This window comes from Aethalodelphis obliquidens, unplaced genomic scaffold, assembly GCF_003676395.1.
Source record: "Aethalodelphis obliquidens isolate GAN/ISIS:26980383/991018 unplaced genomic scaffold, ASM367639v1 scaffold27, whole genome shotgun sequence".
Lineage (NCBI taxonomy): Eukaryota > Metazoa > Chordata > Mammalia > Artiodactyla > Delphinidae > Aethalodelphis > Aethalodelphis obliquidens.
This window is the reverse complement of record NW_020837971.1, coordinates 11,381,308-11,407,153: the sequence shown is the minus strand read 5'-3', so window position 1 is coordinate 11,407,153 and position 25,846 is coordinate 11,381,308. Positions and strand designations below refer to the sequence as shown.

The following is a 25,846-nucleotide window of genomic DNA, read 5'->3' as shown; positions in this document are numbered from 1 at the left end:
CATCTTGCGCTGGTCATGCCTTGCTAAATGCAACATTCCCCGGAACTTGGCGTGGTAAAGTAGGGCCATAGGTGATTAAACCTTGGGGAAGGACATGCCGGTCATCTTTAAAACTATTAAATGGATTGGCTTGAAAAATAAACAGGAAAAGGAACACAAAGTTTTCTCCTCAGTTTGAACAGTATTTTAACCTGAAGCATGTTGGCAGTGGTGAAATTGATGCAAAGTTTTACAAACCAATCTTGACACTTAAAAACCTATTTTTGAAAATAGCCACTGTCGGGTCTGCAGTACTTATTCTTTCTTCTTTTAATGAATATGGCGTGCTCATTGGTATAGTTTCTGAATCATTGAAATGCTCATTTATTTCACAAAATAAAAAGGGAAGTAACTACCTTAAAAGCTGTTGGGGAGCTAAGTTGTGTTAACGATTGAATTTAAGGAGAAAAAAGTAATATATAAAGGAGGGCTTTAAAAAAATTTCTCAAGGCTATGCATAAAAAATAAGTTTAAGCATAACACTGATTCATTAGTTTATTAGTTTTATAGATGGACTAATAACAATAATTACTTTTTTCCTTTTAGTATTTCCTTTGACTCAGCAATATAAAAGTATTTATGATAACCTTTTGGAAATCCACACCAATGTGATATTTAATATAATCTATTCCATTTGGATTGATGTTATAATTATTATCTTTTTTGCTTTTGGCGGGGAAAGGGGGACATACATATTCTTCTAGAGAATATCTTTCATATCATGCCATCATGCATTTGTAGTTTGGCTGTAGAGTTGTGGTTCCTCACATTTTCACTACTAAGGATCTCTGATACTCTTTTCAAAGCTCCTGGTAAGGTGTTACTGAATTTGCTTATAGATAGGATATAATAGTTGTGAATTTTTAATGAAGCATTGAAAGCATTTCAGACCAGCACCATTTTTATTTTTGGAACGTTCTACTTAACTGAGAAGCCCGTGTTCTCAGAATCACTGGTTCAGAATCCTGCAGTGTCAGAGCCCTGTCCAGGAATTTCATTTCAGAGATAAGGAAAATGTTGGCAGCCACCTACAACTAAATCTTTCCCCACATCCTTCAGATGCTAAACGGATCCAGAAGGAAAGCAAACAAAAGCACGCATAACCCCTGTCTCCAGCATAGTTAGGAAACAGGGAGTACTCTAAGCTCTGGATTGACTGGAGCTGAGGGTCAGATGGATGGGAATGAGGGGAGAGTAGCTGAGCCCCAGCGGTGGCAGAAAACAGGGAAATCATAAATCATGCCCCATCCTGAGTGGGGAGGTTGTGAGAACAGGTCTGAGACGGGTGGATCTGAGCAGCGACTGTGCTGGAAAATTTTTTTTTTTTTTTACTTTTATTTGCATTTATTGTTTTTAGTGACATTTATTCCCAGGCCGTAGGTTTTTGTTTCTTCAGTTTTTTCTGGGATATCTTTTTCTTCTGTGCAACCTCCTCTTCTGGTTTAGGAACAATGTGTTCTTTTTCAGTAAGGATCATCTCAGTGTGGCCGGGAGAGCTCATGTATGGGTTGATCCGACCTTGAGCTCTGGAAGTCCTGTGCCACACTGCGGGGAATTTGTTCACCTGGCTGTGCTCAGTGACCAGAGAATCTACATCTAAGCCGTTAAGTTCAGCATGACTCTCTGCAGTTTTGAGCATGTGCAGTAAGAATACAGCACTCTTTTTGGGCCACTGACCCTGCATCCAGCCCCACTGTTTGGCCTGGGCACACCTACCAACTCCACCATTGTAAGGACAGGTTGGCACACATTGCTTCTGTAAAGTAACATCCTTCAGATACTTGGTGGCTTTTGGATATGCGTACCCTTAATGGTCTGGGCAGTTTCACGAGTGTTCTTAAAGTGAACACGAAGATTTGAACCTCTTGGATGATTTTGTGGGGTTTTTCTGGGTCAAGTGGATAGCGAACCATTTTTAAAGAGGTCACCTCAGGCCGCTTACTGGAAAAGCAGAAAATTTAAAGAAAGGCGTTTGAAAATGCATGAAACACTGGCCGTACAGCATTGGGGTGGGACTGCTTCTTGAGAGAAGGGGGAGGCATCCCCTGGAGGCCTGGTGGTGAAGGGAAGAGGAAAAAGCAGGGAAATTCAGGGTGCCCAGAAACAAACAATATCATAGAGTCAGGAGATTTACCTATTCTTCTCTCCCCATCACCAAAAAAAAGATGCCACTTATTAAAGAAAACATCCTTCATTTACCAGTGTAACTAAGAAACCTAGTAAAACACCCAAATACCTCACCTCTCCATGGGAGCACCTGTTGGTGCTGTCCAGGAAAATCTAAGACATTTTAAAATGATCTGAAACAGCAGGTAGCATCTGTATAAAACTACTATAGGAAAAAAACAAGGTGAGAATCAAAAATTTTCCAAGAGAACACGGACATAACACTCCATCATGAGTTGAATATCTTTAAACAAGCCTTTGCAGATGTGAAAAACTATCTTAAACCAGGAATTTAAAATCTCAGAACAGAAATGAATCAAACTAGGAAGTGAAGGAATAAGAGTTGACCACACTCAAGAAAGAAATGGAAGGAAAAGATACGTGAACGTTGAGGAAACTGAGACCCAAAAAGGAACCTGACCATCTAAGGTTGTAGCTGTTTCATGGGAGAAATGGGTTCAGATTCTAGTCCCCAGACTCTGGGCTCTTTTGGTCATTTTGCCTTCCAGCCCTGGTGCCTTCTCAGGATGGTACCTCAGGTTCATATCTCACCTGTGCTTCGTACTTGCTGTGTGACCTTGGGCATAGCACTCAACCCTTGTATTCTTCAGTTTCCTCATATGAAAAATGGGAGTTACTGCTAACCTTGTATTGGTATTGAGGCACCACTTGGTGGCCAGAGAATCTTTATTCTTCCTTTTCTTCCTCTATCTCTTCTTCCCCTTAGCTTTTGTAACTGTTAATTAAGCTTTCTCAGGGCAGGCATTTCCTTTATGTACATATACCTCTTGTTTATTCAGATGCTCAGGTGATCTCCATTTTTGTGAACAACAATACTCAAGTGTTTTTAACGATGTAATATAACAATTTATTTTTCTCTCACTTTACGAAATGCTGCATTTCATATAAATTGGGCTTTCACGTTACAGGAAAACCATAGTGTTAGGTTATTCTGAAGTTATTTTTTAAACTTTTAGTTAATTTTTAATTTAAAAATTTTTAGTTGTGGTAAAACATACATAACATTAAATGTACCATCTTAACCATTTTGAAGTATACAGTTCAGTATCATTAAGGATATTCACATTGTTGGGCAACGTGTTTCTGGAACTTTTCTCCACTAACACTTATTTTCCTTTTTGTTTTTTGATAGTAGCTATCCTGACGGTGTGAGGTGATATCTTACTGTGGTTTGATTTGCATTTTCCTAATAATTAGTGATGTTAAGCGTCTTTTCGTATGCTCATTGGCCATTTTTGTATCTACAGAGATATATCTGTTCAAGTCCTTTGTCCATTTTCTAATCGAGTTGTTTGCTTTTCTGTTGAGTTGAGGAGTTCTTTATATATTCTGGATATTAACCCTTTATCAGGTGTAGATATGGATATCAGATAGATACCTGGATATTAACCCCTTATCAGATAGATACAGATACAACTCAACAACCTGTGGATAGGATGGATAGATGGATAGCTAGCTAGCTAGGTAAAGGTCTGTAGAGTTATAAGTGATTTACCTTTATCTTTATCTGTGTATTCTATATAAAGGAAAAAAGAATATATAGAGAATATATATTTTTCTATGTGTATCCCTTTTTAGTTATATGAATTACATATATTTTCTCCCATTCCTTAGGTCACTTTTTCACTCTGTTGAGTGTATCTTTTGATATGTAGAAATTTTCACTTTTGATGTAGTCCAGTTAATCTATTTTCACTTTTGTTTCCTGTGCTCTTAGTGTCGTATCCAAGAAATCATTGGCAAATCCAATGTTGTGAAGCTTCCTCCTGTGTTTTCTTCAAAGTTCTTATTTTACTGTGTTTGAGAAAGGAACACAGAATGCTCAAAATTATACGTTATGTTTTCCACTAATCTTGAAAACTGCAGCCAAAGGAAATGAATTTGAGGTGTGGAGTATAATTAAAATAACAAAAGTGGTGTTTATGTCAGGATGTCAAACTTTAAGAATGTTAACTTGTTCTTTATACTTAAAGTAGAAATTCAAAACCGGATTACGACCAAGATAGTAAGCAATGTTATTTAATAAGCTGCATAGTTAGGGGTCTTGTATTCATGTTAATACTTAATTATGGCAAATTTGAAGGATAACTAAACTGGCCCTCATGTCTAGGATTTTTTGTTTTTAATATACAGTCTACTGTTTATTCCACCTTGAAATGGTGAGCCAGACTATTTCTTAGATGGTGTCTTGGAAAGCTTAACAAAGAAATATGTTGTCTTCGAAAGGATTTCATTCCCGTTTTGAAGCTCTAAGATGTTTTCAGTTTTCAGGGATGATGGCTGCTATCATGTAGGTGGTAGCAGAGTGCTCTGGGAATACAGAGGGAGTGGGTGTTTAGTCAGGAATGGCTTCATTAGGAGTCTTCAGGAGCTATTATGGAGGATGAGTCTGGGCAGAGAGGCTGGGCACGTCTCTGGGAAGGAGGGAATGTATGTGCCGAGGCCAAGTCATGAAAATGCATGCACGTTCAGCCAGCTGTGATGAACTCTCTGTGGCCGGCATGCAGGAGGAAGTTGGGGAGACGAGGTTAGACAAGGAAACCAGGGTGCGGGTGTGAAGCTCCTAATGTGTCGACCCTGGCAGTTTGGACTTGACCCTGTGGACACGGGGGTGGGCGGCCGAGGGGAGGCAGCCAAAGTCTTGATTGTCAGGGGTGAGGATAGGGGCTGGTGACAGATGAACTGTCCGGAGAGACCCGTGGCAGGAAGTTTCCAGTGGAAGCCCCCATTAGAGATGGGGTATAGGGGTCTGGGCTAAGCAGTAGCAGAAGGCAGAGAGGAAATACTTCTCAAGTTCAGTGAACAGGAAGTATAGGCTGGTATGTGAGAGATGAGCTAGATGGGGCAGGGTGGTGTGGTCCAAGAAGATTACCAAAGTATCTAGTTCTGTATGGTGGGAAACAGAGTAAACCCCATGATTAGGCAGTTAAAGGCAAAAGACATTCTAAGCCTAAAATTTGATATCTCTGTATTCAGTTTTTTTCCCTCAAAGGTGGTACTTTTTACTTCACTGGTGACCCCTTTTATTAATGGCTTTGTTCTGGCTGAAACAAGCAATAAACTTTTACACACACACACACACACAAGTGAGCAAGCTAATATCTGGGATTTTATTTTTAAAATCCTACAAGTTACTGCTTATAGAGGAAGGTTCTGCGCTCTCTTTGCAGCAAAGATGGTATTGTGGAATGAGCACAGTATTGGGCATCTATTTGGATAATGAGGCTCATTACAAAAACAAGCACGTTCGATGTAGGAAACAGTGCTTACGTGTATTAATCGGCCCTGTGACTTGGCCATGATTACCGCTTCTGTTTTACAGATGAAGAAACAGACTTAAGAGTGTTTAGTTAAGTTGCCCAGGGTCCCCTGGCTTGTAAATCGATTAGAATCCAGCAAGCTGACTGCAAGTTCTGGTCTTCTCACCTCAGCTACGCTACCTTCAACTTCACCTTGACCTCTGTAATTTTATGCCAGACTCTTCCTCTATGCACCTTTATAGAATTAGACAGGCCTTAAAAAAAAAAAAACCTTCCTTAGAACTTCTTCCTATGTATAAAATGATATTTTGGGTGATGTTATAGAGTTTGGCTCATTCAACTAGTAGGATAAGACGTCAATTTTAGAATCTTTGGACTAGCTTTCTGTTCTGGAGAAGAGAGGATTGTCTAGCTAATGTATATATGACATTAATAATCTAATAAAATTCCTGTTTTGTCATAAAATAAATGTTATTTATTTACAAAATAATTAAAACATTTATAAATAATTATCAACATACGTATGACATATTTATAAAATAATGTTAGTTATAAGTTATATCCCCTTTGAAAAGTACATTCATCTCTGTGCACAAATGTAGCCACAAGAATGTGCATTACAACTTTTTATATTATAAAAATTTGAGAACAGGCTAAATATCTAGAAATAAGGAATTGCATTATCTTTTTAATTTAAAAAAGCTTTTGACAAAAATGCAGTTTAGAGGTGGGGGGTGATTGGCAAGCTCTTTTTGTAAATGTTTAGATAGTAAGTACTTGCAATCTTTGCAATCTTTGCAATCAAAGAGGCAATACTGAGGATATTATGAAGGTATGTAAGCATATGACCATGTAAAAACCCTTCTTTGTGGGTTGTACAAAAACAGGCATCTGGCTGGATTTGGCTGTGGGCTGTAGTTTGCTGATTCCTGATTTAGAGAATAATCCAGTTTCTCTTCACCCTCCAAAGTCCACATATGATCATAGAAAGAAGGACTACAAGGCCACATCATCACTGGGTCATGTGACCCTTATCATAATCTGCCTTCATTTTTCTAAATTTTTCATAACATATGCATTACTTATATACTTAGCAAAACAATACAATTATTACTTTTAAACAAAACTTGTTAATGTCTGTACGTACTACAGAACTTTTGGGTTGCAAAGCTGTGGAACCCAAAATAAAACTGCATGTCCTTCCTTCCCTACCTCAAACTCAAACAGGGAGTTAGGGAAAAAGTTTGGTTTATTTCTTGCCCTCTTTATTTTATCCAAGATTTTATATAAAACCAAAATTGTTTTTACTCTAATAAGCATTTTTTTCTTGAGTTTTTTAAAAGTTTAAAATTTTGAGATAATCGTAGATTCACATGCCATTGTAAGAAATAATACAGAGAGTTTCTTTATACCCGTTACCTAGTTCCCAAAGGGTAACATCTTGGGTAACTCTAGTACATCACAACCAGGACATGATATGATATGTGATACATATTGATGCAATCTACAGACCAGACCTTATTCAGATTCCATCAGTTTTATATGCATTCATTTGTGTGTGTGTGTGTTTGATTCTGTACACTTTTATCACATGTGAAGATTCCTGTGACCACCAGTGCTGTCAAGATACAGAACAGTTTCATCATAAGATGAAAAATAAGTTCCCTTTTAAGTCACAGCCACTCCCTCCCCCTCCTCCACCACCTGGCAACCACTTTTCTGTTCTCCATCTCTATACATTTGTCATTTCAAACGTATTATATGGATGGAACTGTACTGTGTGTTTACCTTTTGAGATTGACTTTTTCCTACTCTGCTACTCTTTTCATTGGCGTGGTTAGACCATTCACATGTAAGGGAATTATTGACATATCAGGGTTTCAGTCTGCTGGGTTTTTTTCTGTTTGTTTTCTGTTTTTCAGTTCTCTTGTTTCCCTTTTCTTCCCTTTCCGTGAGTTGCTTGAACATTTTTCTGAGATTCCATATTGATTGATTTATAGTGGTTTTGAGTACATTACTTTGTATGGTTTTCTTAATGGTTGCTGTAGGTGTTAAAATATGCATACAAAACTGGTCACAGTCTACTGATATCCAGGACATTTTACTACTTCTTGTCACATATAGAAACCTTACTTTTATGTCCCTTTACCCTTCCCATTTTTAAAATACACTTGTCTTAAATATTTACTTTGTTCATTGAGCACCACATCAGTTGGTATTAAACTTTTTAATTCAACTATCAAATATGATTTAAGAAACTCATGAAAAGAGGGATAATCTGCTATGTTTACCCCATTATCACCCATTTTTATGTTCTTTTTAAAGTTCTAAGCCTTCTTCAGTTTTCTTCTATCTTCTGTTCCTTCCTGTTTAGAAAAATTCCTTTAGCCTGTTCTTTAGGGATAGATTTGCAAGCCACAAATCCTCTTAGTTTTTCTTCATCTGAGAATGTCTTTATTTCCCTTTCATTCTTAAGGGATATTTTTACCAGGTATAGCTTTTGTAGTTGACAGTTCTTTTGTTTTAGAACTTGAGAAAATATGTGCCACTTCCTTCTGGCCTCTGTCATTTCAAATGAGAAATCTGTTGTCATTTGAATTGGTACTCTCACATAAGTAATGTGTCATGTTTCCCTGGCTGCTTGCAAGATTTTTTTTTACTTTAGTTTTTAGAATTTTAATTAAGATGTCTCTTGGAGTGGTTTTCTTTGATTTCTGTTCTTTGGAATTTGTTTAGCTAATTGAATCTGTAGGTTTATGTCCTTCACCAAATTTGGACAATTTTCAGCCATTATTTCTTCGAATATTCTCAGTTCCTCTATCTTCTCCTTCTGGGACTTTGATAATGTGAATATTACCCTTTTTGTTATTGTTCCACAGGTCCCTGAGATGGTTCATTTTCTCCAGTCTGTTTTCTCTTTGTTGTTCAGATTGGGTAAATTCCATTGATAGATCCCTAAGTTCATTGGTCTTGTCCTTGTCATCTCTACTGCTGAGCCCATCCAGTGAGTTATTTCTTTTGGGTATTGTATTTTCTAATTCTAAAGTTTCCATTTTTTAAATGACTAATTTCTTTGCTGAAATATTCTATTGTTCCATTTGTTTCAGGAGAATTTATAATTGCTTGTTGAAGCACTTTTATGATGGCTGCTTTAAAATCCTTGCCAGATAATTCCAACATCTGATTCATTTTGTTCTTATAATATACATTTTAATGGAAGACAATATTTAGATCATGAAGAATTATCAGTTACTTCATTTTATCAGGTTCACTTATTTCCATGTGTTGTGCTCATTGCTTTACATGGATTATTTCATTTAATATGGACCACAGTCCTTTTAAGTACTATATTAGGCAGGATGCTGAAGTAATAAACAGTTCCAAAATTGTAATGGTTTGACCTAGCAGAGGTTTATTTCTGAGTAGATTCAGTGACACAGGGAGAGGAAATTGAGGCAAAAGCAATATAGAAATGTCATCGTCTTCCATAAGAGCTTTCCTATTTGTGGACCAGGTACAGTGTGCTGTGGAAAACTTTCATAGAGCTGGAAACTGAAGCAGTTCTGCTTCATAGAGATATGTATTTTTTTAAAACGCTGTTTTGAATAGGTTCTCAGTGTACTGTTTATTTAGAAGTATATGCCACCTTTGTAGAGGAGTTTAGTGGGTTGTACAAAGAACTTTGCAGTAGAAGCATCAAAGTGTTAGCCTAACCTTTCAAGATTAAACTTGCACAGCAAAGAGGAGAATAACAAGGGGAAAGCCATCAGGCTAAAGAGGGTTGGCAAGGAAAGAGAAGAGCACCGAACGGAAACTGGTATGTAGTGAAGTCTGCTTTCTACCGGGTAAGGATTCCAGTGACCTTTAGTTATTCATGAATGCAACTGAATAGATAAACGAAGGCTTATTCTGCCTATGGTGTGTTCCTTTGAATTGCATGTGAATTACATGACCTGTGCCTGGGCCATGGCATGTAATAACAGAGGGTTAGTTACTGTCACTTCTGTCTTTATAATTTTTGTTACCATTATTTATAAGCATGCCTCCTAAGTGATGTCCACTCAGATCTGGCTTAGTTCTTGCAAATATCACAATTAGGAGGTTTTGAATATGTTAGATATATTAATTTTACTAAACCAAGAAGACTGACAAATAGCTGAACCTATTTAAAACAAACCTATACACAGTTTATGTTGAATGAGGAATTAATTTTAAAATGTACCTTCTCGGTGCATCTGCCACAAGGAGAATTCTTTTTCAGTTTTGTTAAAATGAAAACCAGTCATTGTGAGAAATCAGGAGATAGGTTTTTTAAATCAGGAAATGCATCACAGAAAAATAATTTATTTTACCTGGCAGGTAGAACATTGTGAATCATTTATTGAAACTTAAATTGGTTCTTTATATCTATTAATTTTAATAAACAAATTTATAGCAACTGGTAACTAAAATGGTAATGTACCTTGTTATGAAATTGATTGGTGAGAGAAAGGGAGCATGGGGTTATAATATTGTATTCTTCCAAATAGCCCTTGGATTAAAATTTTGCTTTTTCATTTAATGAGCTATTAATATTAACAGGTTCTGCTGATTATTGCATCATTCAGGCAAGGATAAACATTCTCTGTGAAGCATATATTATAAAAGTGATATATTTGGAAACTTAGTAGAAACTTTCCGGATGCAAGATTTGTGAAACTGTATTTCTGCTGCTGGTTCGAGATTGAGAAAATGAACGTGACTTTTCCTGGTATGACATGTATTTGAACAGAATTTACAGTTTCACTAGGAGAAATTTATAATTTACATAGGAGGAAAATTATTTTAGACAGCCCAAGGTGGACTGATTATTTTATTTATACAACAAATATTTATTGGATACTATTATGTTTTGGGTGCGAGGATACACCAGCATTTGATAAAGGAGGCAGACAGTAAACAAAAAACATATATATCAGGCGGTAATACATGTTATGGATAAAAGTAAAATGACATTGGGTAAGAGGACTGTGGAGTGGGCTGAGGGATGCTCTTTTATCCTGGACAGTAGGGGAGGGCTTTCTAATAAGATGACATATAAGTAAATATCCAGGGGAAAGATCTCATAGGTGAAAGGAAGAGCAAATACAGTACCTTCAGTTGGGGTCCTGCTAGAGGTCTTCGAGGATACGAACAGGGCTGCAGCAGAGTAATAGGAAATCATGTCTGAGAAGTAATGAGTGGTCAAGAACTGGAGCCTGTAAGTCAGCTTATGGACTTTGGTTTTTACCGTGCGTAAGATGGGAAGCCACTGGAGGATCATTGTTTGGTAAGATCCCTTTGGATGATGTTTGAAAAAAGTCAGGAAGGTGGTGGCAAGTAGGAAGCAGTGAGACCAGTTAGGAGGCTTTGGCAAAACTCTGGCTAGAGGTGATGAAGATTTGGGGCATTTTTTGAAGTAGAGCCAATGGATTTGTTGACTAGGAGGTGGACGTGTAAGTGAAAGAGAGGAATCAAGCATGAGCAACTAGGATGATGGAGTATGTTAATTGAGATAGGGGAAGACTCTAGCTGGAACTGGTTTTGGTGCTCAGGGTGAGTTGCTGGTGATGGTGGTAGTTGGGCGGGGTGGGTAAATCAGAAATTCCATTTGGGGTATCTTAAGTTGGAGATGTCAATTAGCCATCCAAGTGGAAATGTCAAGTCGGTCATTGGATAAAAAAGACCAGTGCAGGTCTGGACTGAAGATAAGAATTTGTGCATCAGGGCTTCCCTGGTGGCACAGTGGTTGAGAGTCCGTCTGCCGATGCAGGGGACACGGGTTCGTGCCCCGGTCCGGGAGGATCCCACATGCCGCGCAGTGGCTGGGCCCGTGAGCCATGGCCGCTGAGCCTGTGTGTCCGGAGCTTGTGCTCTGCAACGGGAGAGGCCACAACAGTGAGAGGCCTGCGTACCGCAAAAAAAAAAAAAAAAAAAAAGAATTTGTAAATCAGCATTTGGATGGTGTTTAAAGCCATGAAACTGGATGAGATCATTTAGGGCCTGAGGACAGATACATAAGAAGCCTGATGTCTGGACCAAGGTGTACTCTAACGTTTTAGAGGTCTGGTAGATGAAGAGAAATCTTCAAAGGGGAGTGAGAAGGAGTAACCAGTGACGTAGGAAGAGAACCACTAGAAAGCAGTGACCCAGAGGCCAAGGGAGGAATGCATCTCAGGAGGAAGAGTGTCGTCAGTTATACCAAATACTGCTGGGAGGAGGAATAAGATGAGGTCTAGGGCTTTACCCTTGGATCTGTAATGAGGCCATTGGTGTGCTCCTTACAAGAGCAGTCGTGGTGGCTCATACTGGTGGAGTTGGTGGTGGGACCTGACTGGAATGGACTCAGGGGAGATTGGGTTGGCAAAATGTCTCAGATGCTTGCAGAAATTCTTGTACTGTGTATTACAAGATGTTGGTATCTAGAATGTTCAGTGACTGTTAAAGGAGATGATAGTCGTTTAGCACTTTGTCATTAAAACGTATTCAGTAAGTATGCTGCTGCTACTGCCGTTTTGTTATTTTTGTCCAGTTCTATGCCAGGTACTTTCAAGAAGCCAGGGACCCTGTAACCAGGTTCTCACTAGCAGAGCTACTTGTGAGTGAACAAATGAATTGCTCTTCACAACAATGATAGGAAGCTGGCATTGTATGCTTATTTTGAAGATGGTGAAACCAAAGGGAACTTTGAGAGGTCCCTTTGTCAAAAACATGCACCAGTGACCACCCCTGGCCTCCTGACTCAAGCTGAGAACAGTTTTATCCCACCCCGTGTCCTCAAAAGGATCATGATTTAATTTAGGGGCAAGCAATGAGAACTCTTCTAGTTTGGGTTTCAGCTTGGGGAATCCAGCTCCATAGCCCACCATCATTTTTATCCTCTCTGACTGATATATTATTCTCAGTAATAGGCAGATACGTAGAATAATGGTCCCCCATGGATGTCTTCATCCTGATCCCTGGAAGCTGTGAATATGTTATGTGACATGGAAAAGGAAATTAAGGTTGCAGATGGAATTAAGGTTGCTAATCAGCTGACTTTAAGATAGGGAGGTTATCTTGGATTATCCAGGTGGGACCAGTGTAGTCACAAGTCACAGTGTCGTCTTTACAGGTGGAAGGTGGAGGTTGAGAAGGTCAGAGTAATGTGGTGTGAAACAGGACCCGACCTGCTCTTGCTGGCTTTGTAGGTGGCGGAGGGAGGAGGGGACCCACAGCCAAAGAATGCACGTGGCCTCTAGAAGCTGGAAAGGACAAGGAACCAGATTCTCCGCTAGAGCCTCCAGAAGGCGGCAGCCTGCTACCATCTTGATTTTAGCCCAGTGAGATCTGTATTGGGTTGTAAGATAACAAATTTGTGTTGTTTCAAGCCAGTGAGTTTATGGTGATTTGTTACAGCAGCAATAGCAAACTAATACAGTAAATAATGTGATTGTATAATCTTGGTCCCTTAGCACTTTTCATTAGTCTTTATTCTTAGGGTTTTAGGAGTAAAATACATCCAGCAAAGGAGAACATACAGAAAATAGTTGTAACAAAATTGCTAATACTGGGAGCTATATTTATAAAAACTTATGTGTGTCTTTTCTGATAATTGCTCAAGGATGTTGTTTAAATGGTAATTCTACTTAACAGTTAGGGCCTGATACTACCCTGTCAAGGCTTTAAGGCAGTTTTTTCTCTGCAGACTCCAGAAATGCTATAACAAATCTAAATAACACATAGATTTCTTTTCATCTGTGAGCTATTTCAGTTTGAGTACAACCATTTTTTTTTTTTTTTTTTTTTTTTGGCTGCGTTGGGTCTTCGTTGCTGAGCACGGGCTTTCTCTAGTTGCGGTGAGCAGGGAGATTCTCTTCATTGCAGTGTGCAGGCTTCTCATTGCGGAGGGTTCTCTTGCTGCGGAGCACGGGCTCTAGGCATGCGGGCTTCAGTAGGTGTGGCGCACGGGCTTAGTTGCTTTGCGGCATGTGGGATCTTCCCGGACCAGGGATCGAACCCGCGTCCCCTGCATTGGCAGGTGATTCTTAACCACTGCACCACCAGGGAAATCCCACCATTTTTAAATATAGTGATTCACAGGCATCCGTGTAATCATAATTCTTTAGAATATGACTCTCTTCTCCAAAGACCTCAGTGGATTAAATAAATCTCTCAAAATAGTATCAAAGAGATGGGAGTGGGGAAACCTCTGCTAAAGCTTAAGATTTTAGTCTGTTTTCATTGTTTCTATCAGTGGTTGGGCATTTTTGAGATACTTGGCCTGTGATGGGCTACTTTTGGTCAAGCATCCAGGAGAGACTATTGGCTTAATAAGAACGGGACTGTAGCATTTCCTTTAACTTTCTTAATAACAAGATTCACATTTAGATATGTTTGAAAACATTTTTGAAATGATGTGACAAACTCAAAAGTAATATATCTTTGTTTTTTTGTAAGTAGTATAAAACAAAGAGGGAAATAGATTAGAAATAATTATGTTTGCTCAATTTTATGTCTGGAAATAAACTCCAAAGGGAAGATATGAATTATACCGTTTAAACTTGGGGGCTATAATACAAATAATAGTAATATTTTTAGTAACTGACATTCACTGGATACTTAGGTGATGCTGTGCTTTGTGCTTTACATACATTTATTACATTTAATTCTCACAACAATCCTATAAGATACATATTATCATCCTCCTTTCACAAAAGATGAGGTAACTGAGGTTTTAAGTAACTTGTCCAGTGTATGAGGACTGTATGGTACAACTGGCATAAGAAAACTTTATTTTAGCTTATTTTGTGACTGCCCATTTGATTTTGAATTCCAGTTGGTTTTTGAATAACTTTCTCTCCTTTCTTCCCCTGTCCTTTGTTAACAAATGACATTAGTGAACTTTACCAAGATTTTTAATTTTTAAAAAAGATTTATTTTATTTTTTGGGCTGCGTTGGATCTTCATTGCTGCGCGCGGGCTTTCTCTAGTTGCAGCGAGCGGGGGCTACTCTTCGTTGCAGTGCACGGGCTTCTCATTGCGGTGACTTCTCTTGTTGCGGAGCATGGCATCTAGGCACGCGGGCTTCAGTAGTCGTGGCACACGGGCTCAGTAGTTGTGGCGCACGGGCTTAGTTGCTCCACAACATGTGGGATCTTCCCGGACCAGGGCTCGAGCCCGTGTCCCCTGCATTGGCAGGCGGACTCTCAACCACTGCACCACCAGGGAAGCCCTTTACCAAGATTTTTTGATCATTCTTATTTCTCATATCTCTTACAGCATCTCCTAGATTTTTGCTTTCTATTTGGATATGTCCTCGAAAAATATGTTTCAGTGTGGGAGTTTCTGAGAGTCTTCTGAGCCTTTGTAAAGTGCCCTTGAGGTAAATCTACAGGGAAGCAGCCCTGGGAGGAGGTAATCTCCACTTGGTGGCGGAAGGCTAGAAGACAGAGGAGCGAATGCAGGTCAGTCCTCACCCCTGCAAGGGCTCGGCTGTTCCTGCTGATTTCTATAGTGAATGGAGCAGCAAAACCTCCAAGTTAGGCATTGTGGGGGAGAGGTAAGCATCAGGTCTAAACAGCTCCCCCTTCTAGATGATTTCACTTGCTTCCATGGTTTCTCACTCAGGGATATTCTGGAATCCCTCCTTCCTATCATTTTTATACAATCTTCAGGGTTGATTTGGGGGAAGGGGGCCAGCAGCCCAGGCCAGCTCTCTCTGGCTTGGCAAGAGCTGTGTATTAGTCAGGGTTCAGTAGAGAAACAGAACCAATGGGCTCTGTTTAGGACCAACAGGAGCTGAGAGAGAGGGAGGGGGGAAGAGAGGGAGAGATTTGAGAGAGAGAGGATCTGAGAGAGATCCGGTAGAATCTGAACGAGGATCTGAGAGAGACCAGTAGGATCTAGAAGAGAGAGAAAGGTTTATTATAAGGTACTGGCTTGTGTGATTATGGAGCTGGCAAGTCCCAAGACCTTCAGGGTGAGTCGGCAAGCTGGAGACCCAGAAGGAGCTGATGTTTCAGTTCAAATCCTAAGACAGGAAAGAAGTCACCCGCTTCCAAGACAGTTAGGCAGGAAGAACTCTTTCACTCGGTGGGAGGGTATATTTAGGACTTCAACTGATTTGGCGAGGCCCACCCACATTGGGGAAGGCGATCTACTTTACTCAGTCTACCAATTTAGATGTTATTCCCCTCCAAAAACACATCACAGAAACACCCAGGATAATGATTTGCTGAATATCTGGGCACTCCGTGGCCCAGTCAAGTTGACACAAAATTCATCATTATAAACTGTGTTTTGTTTTTTCCATACATCTTCAACTACCATACCAACAGTGCGACATTTATTGTTTTTCATCTTCTTGTCTTTCACCTTGGCTAAAATTTCTAAATCAGTTTTGAAAAATAAAGTGATATTAGATCTGTTTACTGAAATTTTTTTTTTTTATAAATCAGAAATGAGTGTTTAATTTTTATAAATGCTGTTTCTGTATCTGTCACTGTGGGTCTATGGGGCTTTTACTTTGACCTATCAAATGATGAAATCAGCTTTCTTAATAACCAGTCTTTGCAGTTCTGCAGTATTTGATCGATTTGATCACCAAGCTTTCTATTAATATATGCAGAGTTTGCTTTATGATATTCTATTTTGAATTTTTACATTTACATTCTTGCATCAGGTAACTGAACTCTGTTTTTTTCTTTTTTTCCTTTGATGTATTCTTCGGGAGTTTTGATATTACAGTTATGCTACCTTTTCAAAATGAGTTAGGAAGTGTTTATTTCACTGTCATGGGATAGTTTAAATAACAGGAATTTTCTATTCTTTGAGGGTTTTTAATAGAACTTGCTGCTATAACAGTCTAGGCTAGGTACCTTTCTGCAGGAGATAGGTTGTACTTTGATGATTTTTATTTTGTCAGTGTGTATGGTGGTTATCTTATTCTGTTTGTCTTTAAAAAGTGCTAACCCTTGGACTTATTAATTATTCCGTATTCTGGTTTATTAATGCATTTTTGCTTTTACCTTTATTAGTGTTCTCTGGTTCCCTGCAATACCCACCTTCCTTATGCCAGTGTTTTCTCAGTCCTGCAGTGCTTACAGCTGGAACTCCCAGACTGTCAGTAATGCACTGTCCAGGTGTTAGGGACTTATAGTCTCTGCCCGTAGGAGGGCGATGTAGGCAGATGGTGGCTAGGGTTGAAAGTGTAGAGAAACAGTGGGCAGAAGCTGTAGATAGTCACCTCCTTCTGGAGAAAAACAATCCCTAATGGGTGGGGTGGGTGTCTGCTCTGTCGAGTGGGGCAGGCTCTGAGTCATGGGCATGGAGCATTGGGAGAGCCAAAAGCATCTTTCTACATTTTGTTCAGGTGGGTTACTTTTTCATGAACCAAATCAAGATGTGTCATGAGTTCATGTTCAACATACGTATCAGTTTCTCCTTGACTTTGGTAATGGTTTATCTTAATTTTTATTGCTATGCGGGTTTTTTTTAATCTGTATCTGTTTCTTCATGGAAATTATTGAGAAGCTGTCAGAGGCTTTGGTGGGACTGGCTAGCCAGGTGCTTCTTTGCACCTGGAATAGGGAATGAGCCATTGAAAGATGCTCGAGAGGTATTTAATCTCCTCACAAACAAAATAATTCCAAGGAACTGTGGCACTTTACTTTTTAATATAACAGTAAACATAGAAATTAAAAATAAATGTAAATTTGTCATGAACATTGAGTTTGCGGGACCTCTATTGCTACTACTACTGTTTGCTGCTCTTTGCCTTTGGTATCTCCATCTCCCCCTCCCCTCCCCTCCCCTCCGTTCCCCTCCCCTCCCTTCCCCTCCCTCTCCTCCTCATGTCTGTAAAATAACACATAATTTAGATGATCTCTGAGGTTCCTTTGGGCTGCTATTCTATGATTTGGATTTTCCTGTGTGGAAATCTAAATGAGAATGTCTGAGAAAAGCTTCTTACTAAACTCGGTCTGCCCTTAACGATGTACTTGTGTTTTCACTGGTCTTTATTAGGTGCCCACAATTTTGTTAGGTGAAGTTCAGAACAGTGAAAAGGCGTAAACCCTGCTTCTGAGGATCTTGTGATCACCAAGGGGTATTGGGAAGAAAGGGAAAGAGGGTTTTGTTGGCTTTAGTGGCGGAAATTGTCCGCCACTGGATGGCATATCTTGAAGATGGGTCAGGTTATTCCATGTGGCTGGAAGGAAATGAAAAGCTTACTTGCTTTTCTCATTTCCCCCCCCTCCCCTCTATATTCTTAGTGCTTTCCCAATATAAACTCCTCCTTGAATTGAACATGAAATTCTGATACTACAGAGCAAAGGAGAGATCAGGGTTTATGAAGACTGCATATCTTGTGAATCTTAAGTAGAGCTCTTCAATGATTAGAGGCTCAACTTTTTCTCACTTTTCTAGTCAAAGTGTTAAACAGGAAGGAGAGCAGCTTTAAGAGATAAGAATCTTAGTTCAGGGGCTTCCCTGGTGGCGCAGTGGCTGAGAGTCCGCCTGCCGATGCAGGGGACACGGGTTCCTGCCCCGGTCCGGGAGTATCCCACATGCCGTGGAGCGGCTGGGCCCGTGAGCCATGGCCGCTGAGCCAGCGCGTCCGGAGCCTGTGCTCCGCAACGGGAGAGGCCACAACAGTGAGAGGCCCACATACCGCTAAAAAAAAAAAAAAGAATCTTAGCTCAGTAGATACAAAGTTTTGAAGAGGATGTTGAACAGTGGTTTTAAAAATATATAAATATAATAATTCTATAATAAATATAATGCATATTGATTTTAGCAGGTTTAGAAAATATTGGCAGTAGCTCACAGTAATGATTTTTATTTGCCATCTTCTTAATGGTTACAGCAACCCTGTGATGGGAGTCCTGTTATCACTGTCATTCTACAGACGAAGAAACCGAAGCTTAGGGAGGTTACTATTGATATTTTGGTGTTTATTCTTCTCATTTCCCCCTAACATGTGTATATGAATTTCTTCAATAACACTTGGATCATGCAAAGCAGGTTTTTATGACCTCCTTATTCACCTAATAAGACGTTTTGAGAACCTTTCCCTTTGTTATTAAATCATCTTTGAAAACAGATTTTAGGGTCTGTGTCATATTTGATCTCATGAAATTTATTTAACCCAGGGTTTCTTGACCTTGGCACTATTGGCATTTTGGACCAGATAATTTTTTGTTCCGGGAGATTGTCCTGTCCACTGTAGGATATTTACCATCATCCCTGGTCTCTACCCCACTAGATACCAGTAGCTTCTTCTCCCCCAACTCAGTTGTGACAACAAAAATATCCCCAGACATTGCCAAGTAAATGACTTGGAGGCTGGACAAAATTACCTCCAGTTGAGAACCACTTATTTAACCATATGCATTTTAAGCTTTAAAAAATAATATATGCATATGAGTAGACTCATCGGAATTTTCTATCTATATGAAAAAGTTAGACCCATGTCATCTAGATTACATTTATCAGCTCCTAATTTCAGCTACTTGTTTTTGATTAATATGTGTTTTCAATAATAGCAGTATTGCTTGAAAGTAAAAAATTTAACAACATTATTTGCATTCATATAAGAATGTAATTGCTTGTCTGTCACCAGTCTGATGGAAAGGCATCCTGGGAGCTTTGACCACAGTTGTTTTATTGTAGATGAATTCCATTATCTCCATGTCACTTTCTTAAAAAGTTTGGTCATTGAGGCAGCTGTAATACCTTGTGTTATTAATGGAAACCAGAAGTTACTCTCTTGGCTTGTTTATGTCGTTTTCTTGATAGGTTTTGACATTTTAGAAGGCTCTATGAAGCCATCTTTCCTACCAGATAGTCATCTTTTTGTGTAAGTAAAATCATCCTTTTGTAATAGAACTGTCACCTATAACAGTCAGTAGTGGGACTTGCCCTTTTAAGGAGGTGACAGTCATTTGGGGAGGGGGCAAATACAAAGTTAATAAAAAGGTCCTAATTTCTTGATGAATTTCGAATCTTACAGTTCGTCTTTTTTGTACAGCTTTTCTCATCATAAGCCTCTTCTACTGTTTCTGGAAAAGCTCCAGACTGATATGACATAGGTGGAGATGCCCTTTCTTGCCCATGTACATTTACTTGTAACGTAACAGTTTCAAATAAATGCATATACACAATAATAAATAGTTCTTGACTATTTATATTACCTTTGTTGATAGTAACGTTGATGCAGTTACTGTTGTCGTGAATAGCTCTATTCCTTAAAAATTTGTTAGTTATGTTTTTGAGACTTAAATTGTGCGTTTTGATTGACTTACAGTGTAATTTCAGTTATGCTTTAAAAAATTCTTATTTGTATCTGGCACCTACTGTGTTTTATTTTTTTCTTCTCTGTCTATCTCCTCTAATAAATAGTGATCAAAAAGAAATATTTTAATATATCATGGGGCTTATTATGAAGTGAATTATTTGTTAAGAGAGAAAATGGTTTCAAATACAAATTTTCTAAAGTTCAAATGTCTGACACTAGATTTTGATAGCTTTTTAAAAATACTTTAAACTTATAAGGGTGACTACCAATTTTGAGTATTTCAATTCTTACTAAAGTAACTAGAATTCTAGACACAATGTTCTAGAGGAAGAAAACCTTTATACTTTCAGACCGATGGCTGATTATTGATTTGCTTTTTATTAAGACTTGGTGTTTTCCTGTGGAAGTTCAGACTGTTTTTTTTTTTGTTTTTTTTTTTACACAATGAGAATTTTGTTTTGTTTTTGAGGATGTTAGTGTTCCCTATTGTATCTAGCTTTAAAACATTGGATATTTATTAAAAGGATTTGCCCCTGGTCAGATGTAGTTGATGATGAGATCAACTAATCCATTCATCTTATTAAAACTCCTAGAGGTTCAACTGAGGTCTTTCTCATAGGTGAGGCTGGATGTGATGAAGGGCATCTCCATAGAGTGAGGTTGTGAATTGCCCAGGAGTTCTCCACTGGTGATATTCTCCACTGACTTAACTTGGACTTTGTAAATAGCTCACTCCTTCAGTATATCTAGTATCATTTTGTTTTGTGAAAAAAACCCAAACAAGACAAAACTGTATTTTAACAAAGAACTGATATCCAGATATAACATTTTAAGTTCTATATTAATAGGAACAGTAGAAAATGTAATGATCTTTCTGTGAACCCCCTGAATTCATATGACACACTTTTTTTAAAAAAAATAAAATTCAGGTCTTCATTTGAACTGTCACAGTGGTACATAAAATGTACTGATGTGGCGCAGTGGTTGAGAGTCCGCCTGCTGATGCAGGGGACACGGGTTCGTGCCCCGGTCCGGGAGGATCCCACATGCCGCGGAGCGGCTGGGCCCGTGAGCCATGGCCGCTAAGCCTGCGCGTCCGGAGCCTGTGCTCCGCAACAGGAGAGGCCACAACAGTGAGAGGCCCGCGTACCGCAAAAAAAAAAAAAAAAAAAAAAAAGTACTGATGTGTGAAAGATGTGGATAGAGTTAAAACAGTATGAAAAATTGGTTATAAACACCAAACTATTTTTTCTTGTACACAAAATTTAAAATATCAGGTGAAAAGTACAATATTCTCGTTGGTTACATAAGTCTAAGTTAGGTGGCAGGACTTCCTCTGTGTGAATTTACCCTGTGGTGTTAGTAACAAATTACTAAATAGTTTTTGAGGCAGAAATCTTTAATTGCCTTAGTCTGTTGTCCCCAAAAGCAATTCTTTCACTTTTAAGTTCAAAACTCAGTAAAAAATGACCGTGATTAGAAATTTATTTTCAGATAGTGTTTTAGAGTCCTATACGATGATCTAAAGGACCTGTCTTTAATTAAAAGTGCTATACACTTAGTGAAAATCCATGTTAGTTGAGGAATTGATTCTTTTTAAAGGAAAGCTGCAGATTTTTCTTGTATGGGTAAATGTCACTCTGTTCATATCTTCACTTAAGCTGCAAGTCAGGACTTGTACTATTCCTCTAGGTTGTCATAGAAACGCAGTTAACTGTCATCTCAACTCAGACTGTTGATGGTTTTATTTGTAGGCTTGCAAGATTATTAAAATTTAACAAAAATTATTGATTTGCTTTTTATTAACACTGGGTTGTTTTCCATGGAAGTTCAAATTGCATGAAAGTCATTTTTTCTGTTTATTTTTACAGTGAAACTCTATGAAATCTACCTGGTTTTTTTTTTAATGTTTTTTTTATTTAAAATGTGATATATAGTCTGCAGCGGTGGAATAACCTCTGCGAATTGTATTTTTGAATCACTTTCCATTTTCTTTGTTTACAGCAAGCAGAAAACACCTTTAAAAATTCACCTTTACCCCGCTTTTAACTTAACATAAAAGATACCTGTCAGAAAAGCGTGAAATGCTACGTCAAGTGCCTAATATTGGAGTTTTCATTTTATTTATGGTTTTCGAAGCCTAGCACAAATGCTTCAGTGAACTGTGCTGTGAAAGTATTTATTTTTGTATATTTATGTGCGAGAAATTATTTAGTTTTCACTTATAAATAAGACAGGCAAACCTTATTTACCATAACTTTACCTAATGGTCCGTGGATGAGTGCTTTTATGCAAAATAGTCAAGAGGCTAGAATTAACTTTTCACATTGGATGCACATTTGATGTCTAGGCCTGAACAACATGTGGCATCTTATTATAAAGACTAACATTCAGGATTCAATTTGTATTTAACACATTTACTTCAGAATGCACACATCCTGCCTTTGCTACATTCAGTGTTAGCTTTGAAATGATTCCTATTTCTTGCTTGTAGATACATAAGTAGAAGTGTTTATTTGTTGCTTTTTCTAATTTTCTTTTTTCTAGGTTTTTTAAAACTTGGTTAATTAGCTATTTGATATTTTATTTTAACAACAGGTCACTTTTGGACATGCAGCATCTCCTTGGGTTGGGGTGATTATCGCAGTTACCTTTTTAAAGAAGGGTAGGTCTTTTAAAGAACCATGAACATGATACTTCCTTTTGTGGGTGTTAGTTCTTAGAGTTCTTCGTGGAAAGTTAATAGTAGGTAGACCATCTTTGATTTTAACACCCTTTTACTAAATAACCAACTACTAGCTTGTGTATACTTGGAGAAGAAAATTTAAGACAGCTCATCAGTAGACATGGAATATTGATTTTTTAAATTAAACCAGGTTTATTGCTCTTAAAATTTTACTACTCCTCTTGTAGCTAGTCTGCATGATGGCCCCTGGTGATCCTCACCTCCTATTATTCCTGCCCTCGTGTCCTCCCTTCCCACACTGAATCCCGGCTGGCCTGCATCATCAACGGAATATTGCAGAAGCATCAGTGTGTGACCTCTGAACCTAGGTCATATATAACATTAGGGTTTCCACTATGCATATCACTCTGGGGAAGCCACCTCTGCCAGGTCCTAAGGACACTCAAGCAGCCCTTTGGAGAAGTCGAGGAGGCCAGCAACTGAAGCCTCCTGCCAACAGCCAGCCCCAACTTGCCACCCATTTGAGTGAGCCATCTGGGAAGCCAGTACTCTAAGCCCAGTCAATTCTTCAGATGCCCAGCTCACACCTTCCCTGCAACCCCATAAAAGATCTTGAATCTGAACCACCCAGCCAAAGCCACTTCTGTATTGTTTACCCACTGAAACTCGGTTAAATAATACATATTTATTGTTGTTTTAAGTCAGTAAATGTTGGAATAATATGTTATGCATCTATAGATAACTAATGCACCTGCTAAAGAAACACATTTTTAAGCATTTCCTATTGATCACATAGTTTATAGTTGTAGGCATGAAAATTGTGGAGGCTTCTGTTGTGATTTGTAGTGTAATTTTTATAGGAGTTTTTATATAAGACATTGACATTAGAGCATTCATAACTGAATTTGAATTTTGGCTTTACTTTCTACCCACTGTGTATCTTAAGGAAATTACCTAAAATTTCTGATCATCAGTTTTTACTGAAAATCTGTAAAATGGGATAATGATATTCAACTCCCCATAATTTTTTTTAAGTCAGGATGAAATGAGATACCTATTAAGTCTGTAGCATGATGTTTGATATATCTCATCCTTTCTATTTAACTAGAAATTAGCCCCTTTCCATGTGAAGCTGCAGGTCTTTGCCCCAGGGGTAAAGACTTCTGTAAGCATCTGAGTTTGTGGTCTCTGTGTGACTGTTTATTAGTATTATAATCTTTAAGAGGCCCAGGACTTACTACTCTGCAAGTTATTTTTCTTTTACATAATTTTCTTTTTACTGTGATGAGCCTAGGTGTGATTTTCTTCATATTTCTTGCTTGGGTTTGCAGAGCTTCTTGAACTTGTGGGTTGATGTCTTAACAGTTTTGAAAATTCTCAGTTGTTCCCTCTGTAAATGTTCTTCCTGTCTTTCCTCCTTCCCATTTCCCCATTTTCTCTATCCTTGTGGGATTGTGTTGAAAAGTATGTTAGCCCTTTTCCCTGTGTTCCACATATCACATATACTTTTTCTGTATTTTCCATCCATTTTCCTTCTCTGACCTTCCCTTTGGATATCTTTTTTTCTTTCTTTAATATTTATCTATTTATTTATTTTGTCTGTGCCAGGCCTTAGTTGTGTCATGCGGGCTCGTAGTTGTGGCATGTGGAGTTCTTAGTTGTGGTATACGTGTGGGATCTAGTTCCCTGACCAGGGATCGAACCTGGGCCCCGCCCCCTGCATTGGGAGCACAGAGTCTTACCCACTGGACCACCAGGGAAGTCCCCCCTTTGGCTATCTTTTGACCTGTTTTCCATCTCACTAATCCTGTCTTCTGCTTTGCTAATCTTCTGTTGAGCCATCTATTGCGTTCTTAATTTCATTTACATTTTTCAGTTCTAAAATTTTCATTTGATTCTTCTTTACAGATTACAGTTCTCTGTTGAAAATCTCCCTTTTCATCTGTCTTATTCATCTTTTCCTCCCTCCCTCGCTCCCTTCCTTTCTTCCTTCCTTCCAGAACATACTAGTTATAGTTATGTTAAAGTCCTTTTCTTCTAACTCCAGTTAGTAGGTCACCCATGGGTCTGTTTTTACAATATTTTTTCTCCTTGATTTTCAGTCATTTGGTCCAATCTTGTGTTGCACTTGGTAATTTTTTATTGAGTTCTCGGTATTGTAAGTGAAGAATTGTAGAAGTCCCCATAGTATTCTTTTTCCAAGGGGTCAACCTTTTCTTTACTGGGCAGATGGGTTGAGGGTTATGTACCTTACTCCAGTCAGGGATTGAACTGAGTCGAAGCTAGACAGAAGTTTGGGGAAGCTATTGTGCTTATATCCTGGGGACCAGGAGTCCCAAATGAGAGCCTGTGGTATTCACCAGGATCTCATTTCCCGATGGCTCCTGAACTCTATTTGTTCTCTTCCCAGCATATCAAGGCAGTGAGTTTGCATTTTTGACACTTTCTGTTTAGCTTTTTCGTCTCATACCTTATGTAGCTTTGGAAATTTGCAGTTGTCCCTTGGAGAAAAGTGGCTGTGTAACAAACTCACTTCTTTGCCTCTGTCTTCCACTGGGGTCTTAGCCCATCAGGTCTCCAGACCCCACAAGTACCAGAAGGTTTGCTGTTTTCCATCCTCCCAGGAGTGGGCATCTTTCCAGGCAGAGATTCTCAGCCTCTGGTTGATAAATGCCTCCATGAAGAATGACTGTAGAATGCCAGCTCACCTCTCCATGGTTTGTTCACCATCTTGGAGTCCTGACTCTTCTAGTTCAGGTTGCCTCAGCAGCCCTTTAATTGATGCCTTATAGTGATGTTTCTCTATAGTTCATTAAACCTTTCTAGTTATTCTGGGTGAGAACATTGATGTGCCTCAGTCTACCCAAATGTTAGCTGGAAGGTGAGGACTACACAATTATTTTTGAAGGAAGTATCAATGATTAGATTATTTTTGTGAACTTCTCTTTTGGCCAGCTTTATCCAATCATAGGTGTTGGTATATGCATATTTTCTTGTTTCTCATTACATACTGATGAAGTAAAATGGAATATTTTCTGAATCATTGTAATAATTTTTATAACTATCCTTGATTTATTAATTCATGGCCATTGTAGTCAACATAGATTCCTAACTTTATTTTATAACTCTGAGGATTAAGGATGTCTTATGATTCTGTATCAACAGTGAAATTGAACATATAAAGTTAGTGATAATATTGAATACATATAAAATGATTGAGTCAACAGTGAATATTCTAACATAACAATGAGAGTCAACAGTGAATATTCTAACATAAACTAAATAATGACTGTTCATGGTTTACCAGTTATTTAAAATAAATATTAAAATATTTTTTCTGAAGAGTAATATATAGTTTGTTTTATATAAAATTTCTAA

At 38.5% G+C, this 25,846-nt stretch overlaps 1 protein-coding gene across 3 annotated transcripts in view; it reads left to right on the top strand.

Moving 5' to 3' along the window:
* The window catches only part of VPS41 (VPS41 subunit of HOPS complex), a 187,343-nt gene that overhangs the window by 13,089 nt on the left and 148,408 nt on the right, over positions 1-25,846 (top strand). For 2 of the 3 annotated variants that reach the window (XR_003436563.1, XM_027123963.1), the window contains exons 3-4: positions 22,381-22,447; positions 25,034-25,185. The exons of the other annotated variant lie outside the window; for it this stretch is intronic. Coding sequence is in view for 1 of the 2 variants with exons in the window: in XM_027123963.1 (XP_026979764.1) it covers positions 22,381-22,447; positions 25,034-25,185 (219 nt within the window). In the remaining variant the exon portion in view is untranslated. The remainder of the gene's footprint in view (positions 1-22,380; positions 22,448-25,033; positions 25,186-25,846) is intronic. 3 annotated transcript variants of the gene reach the window in all.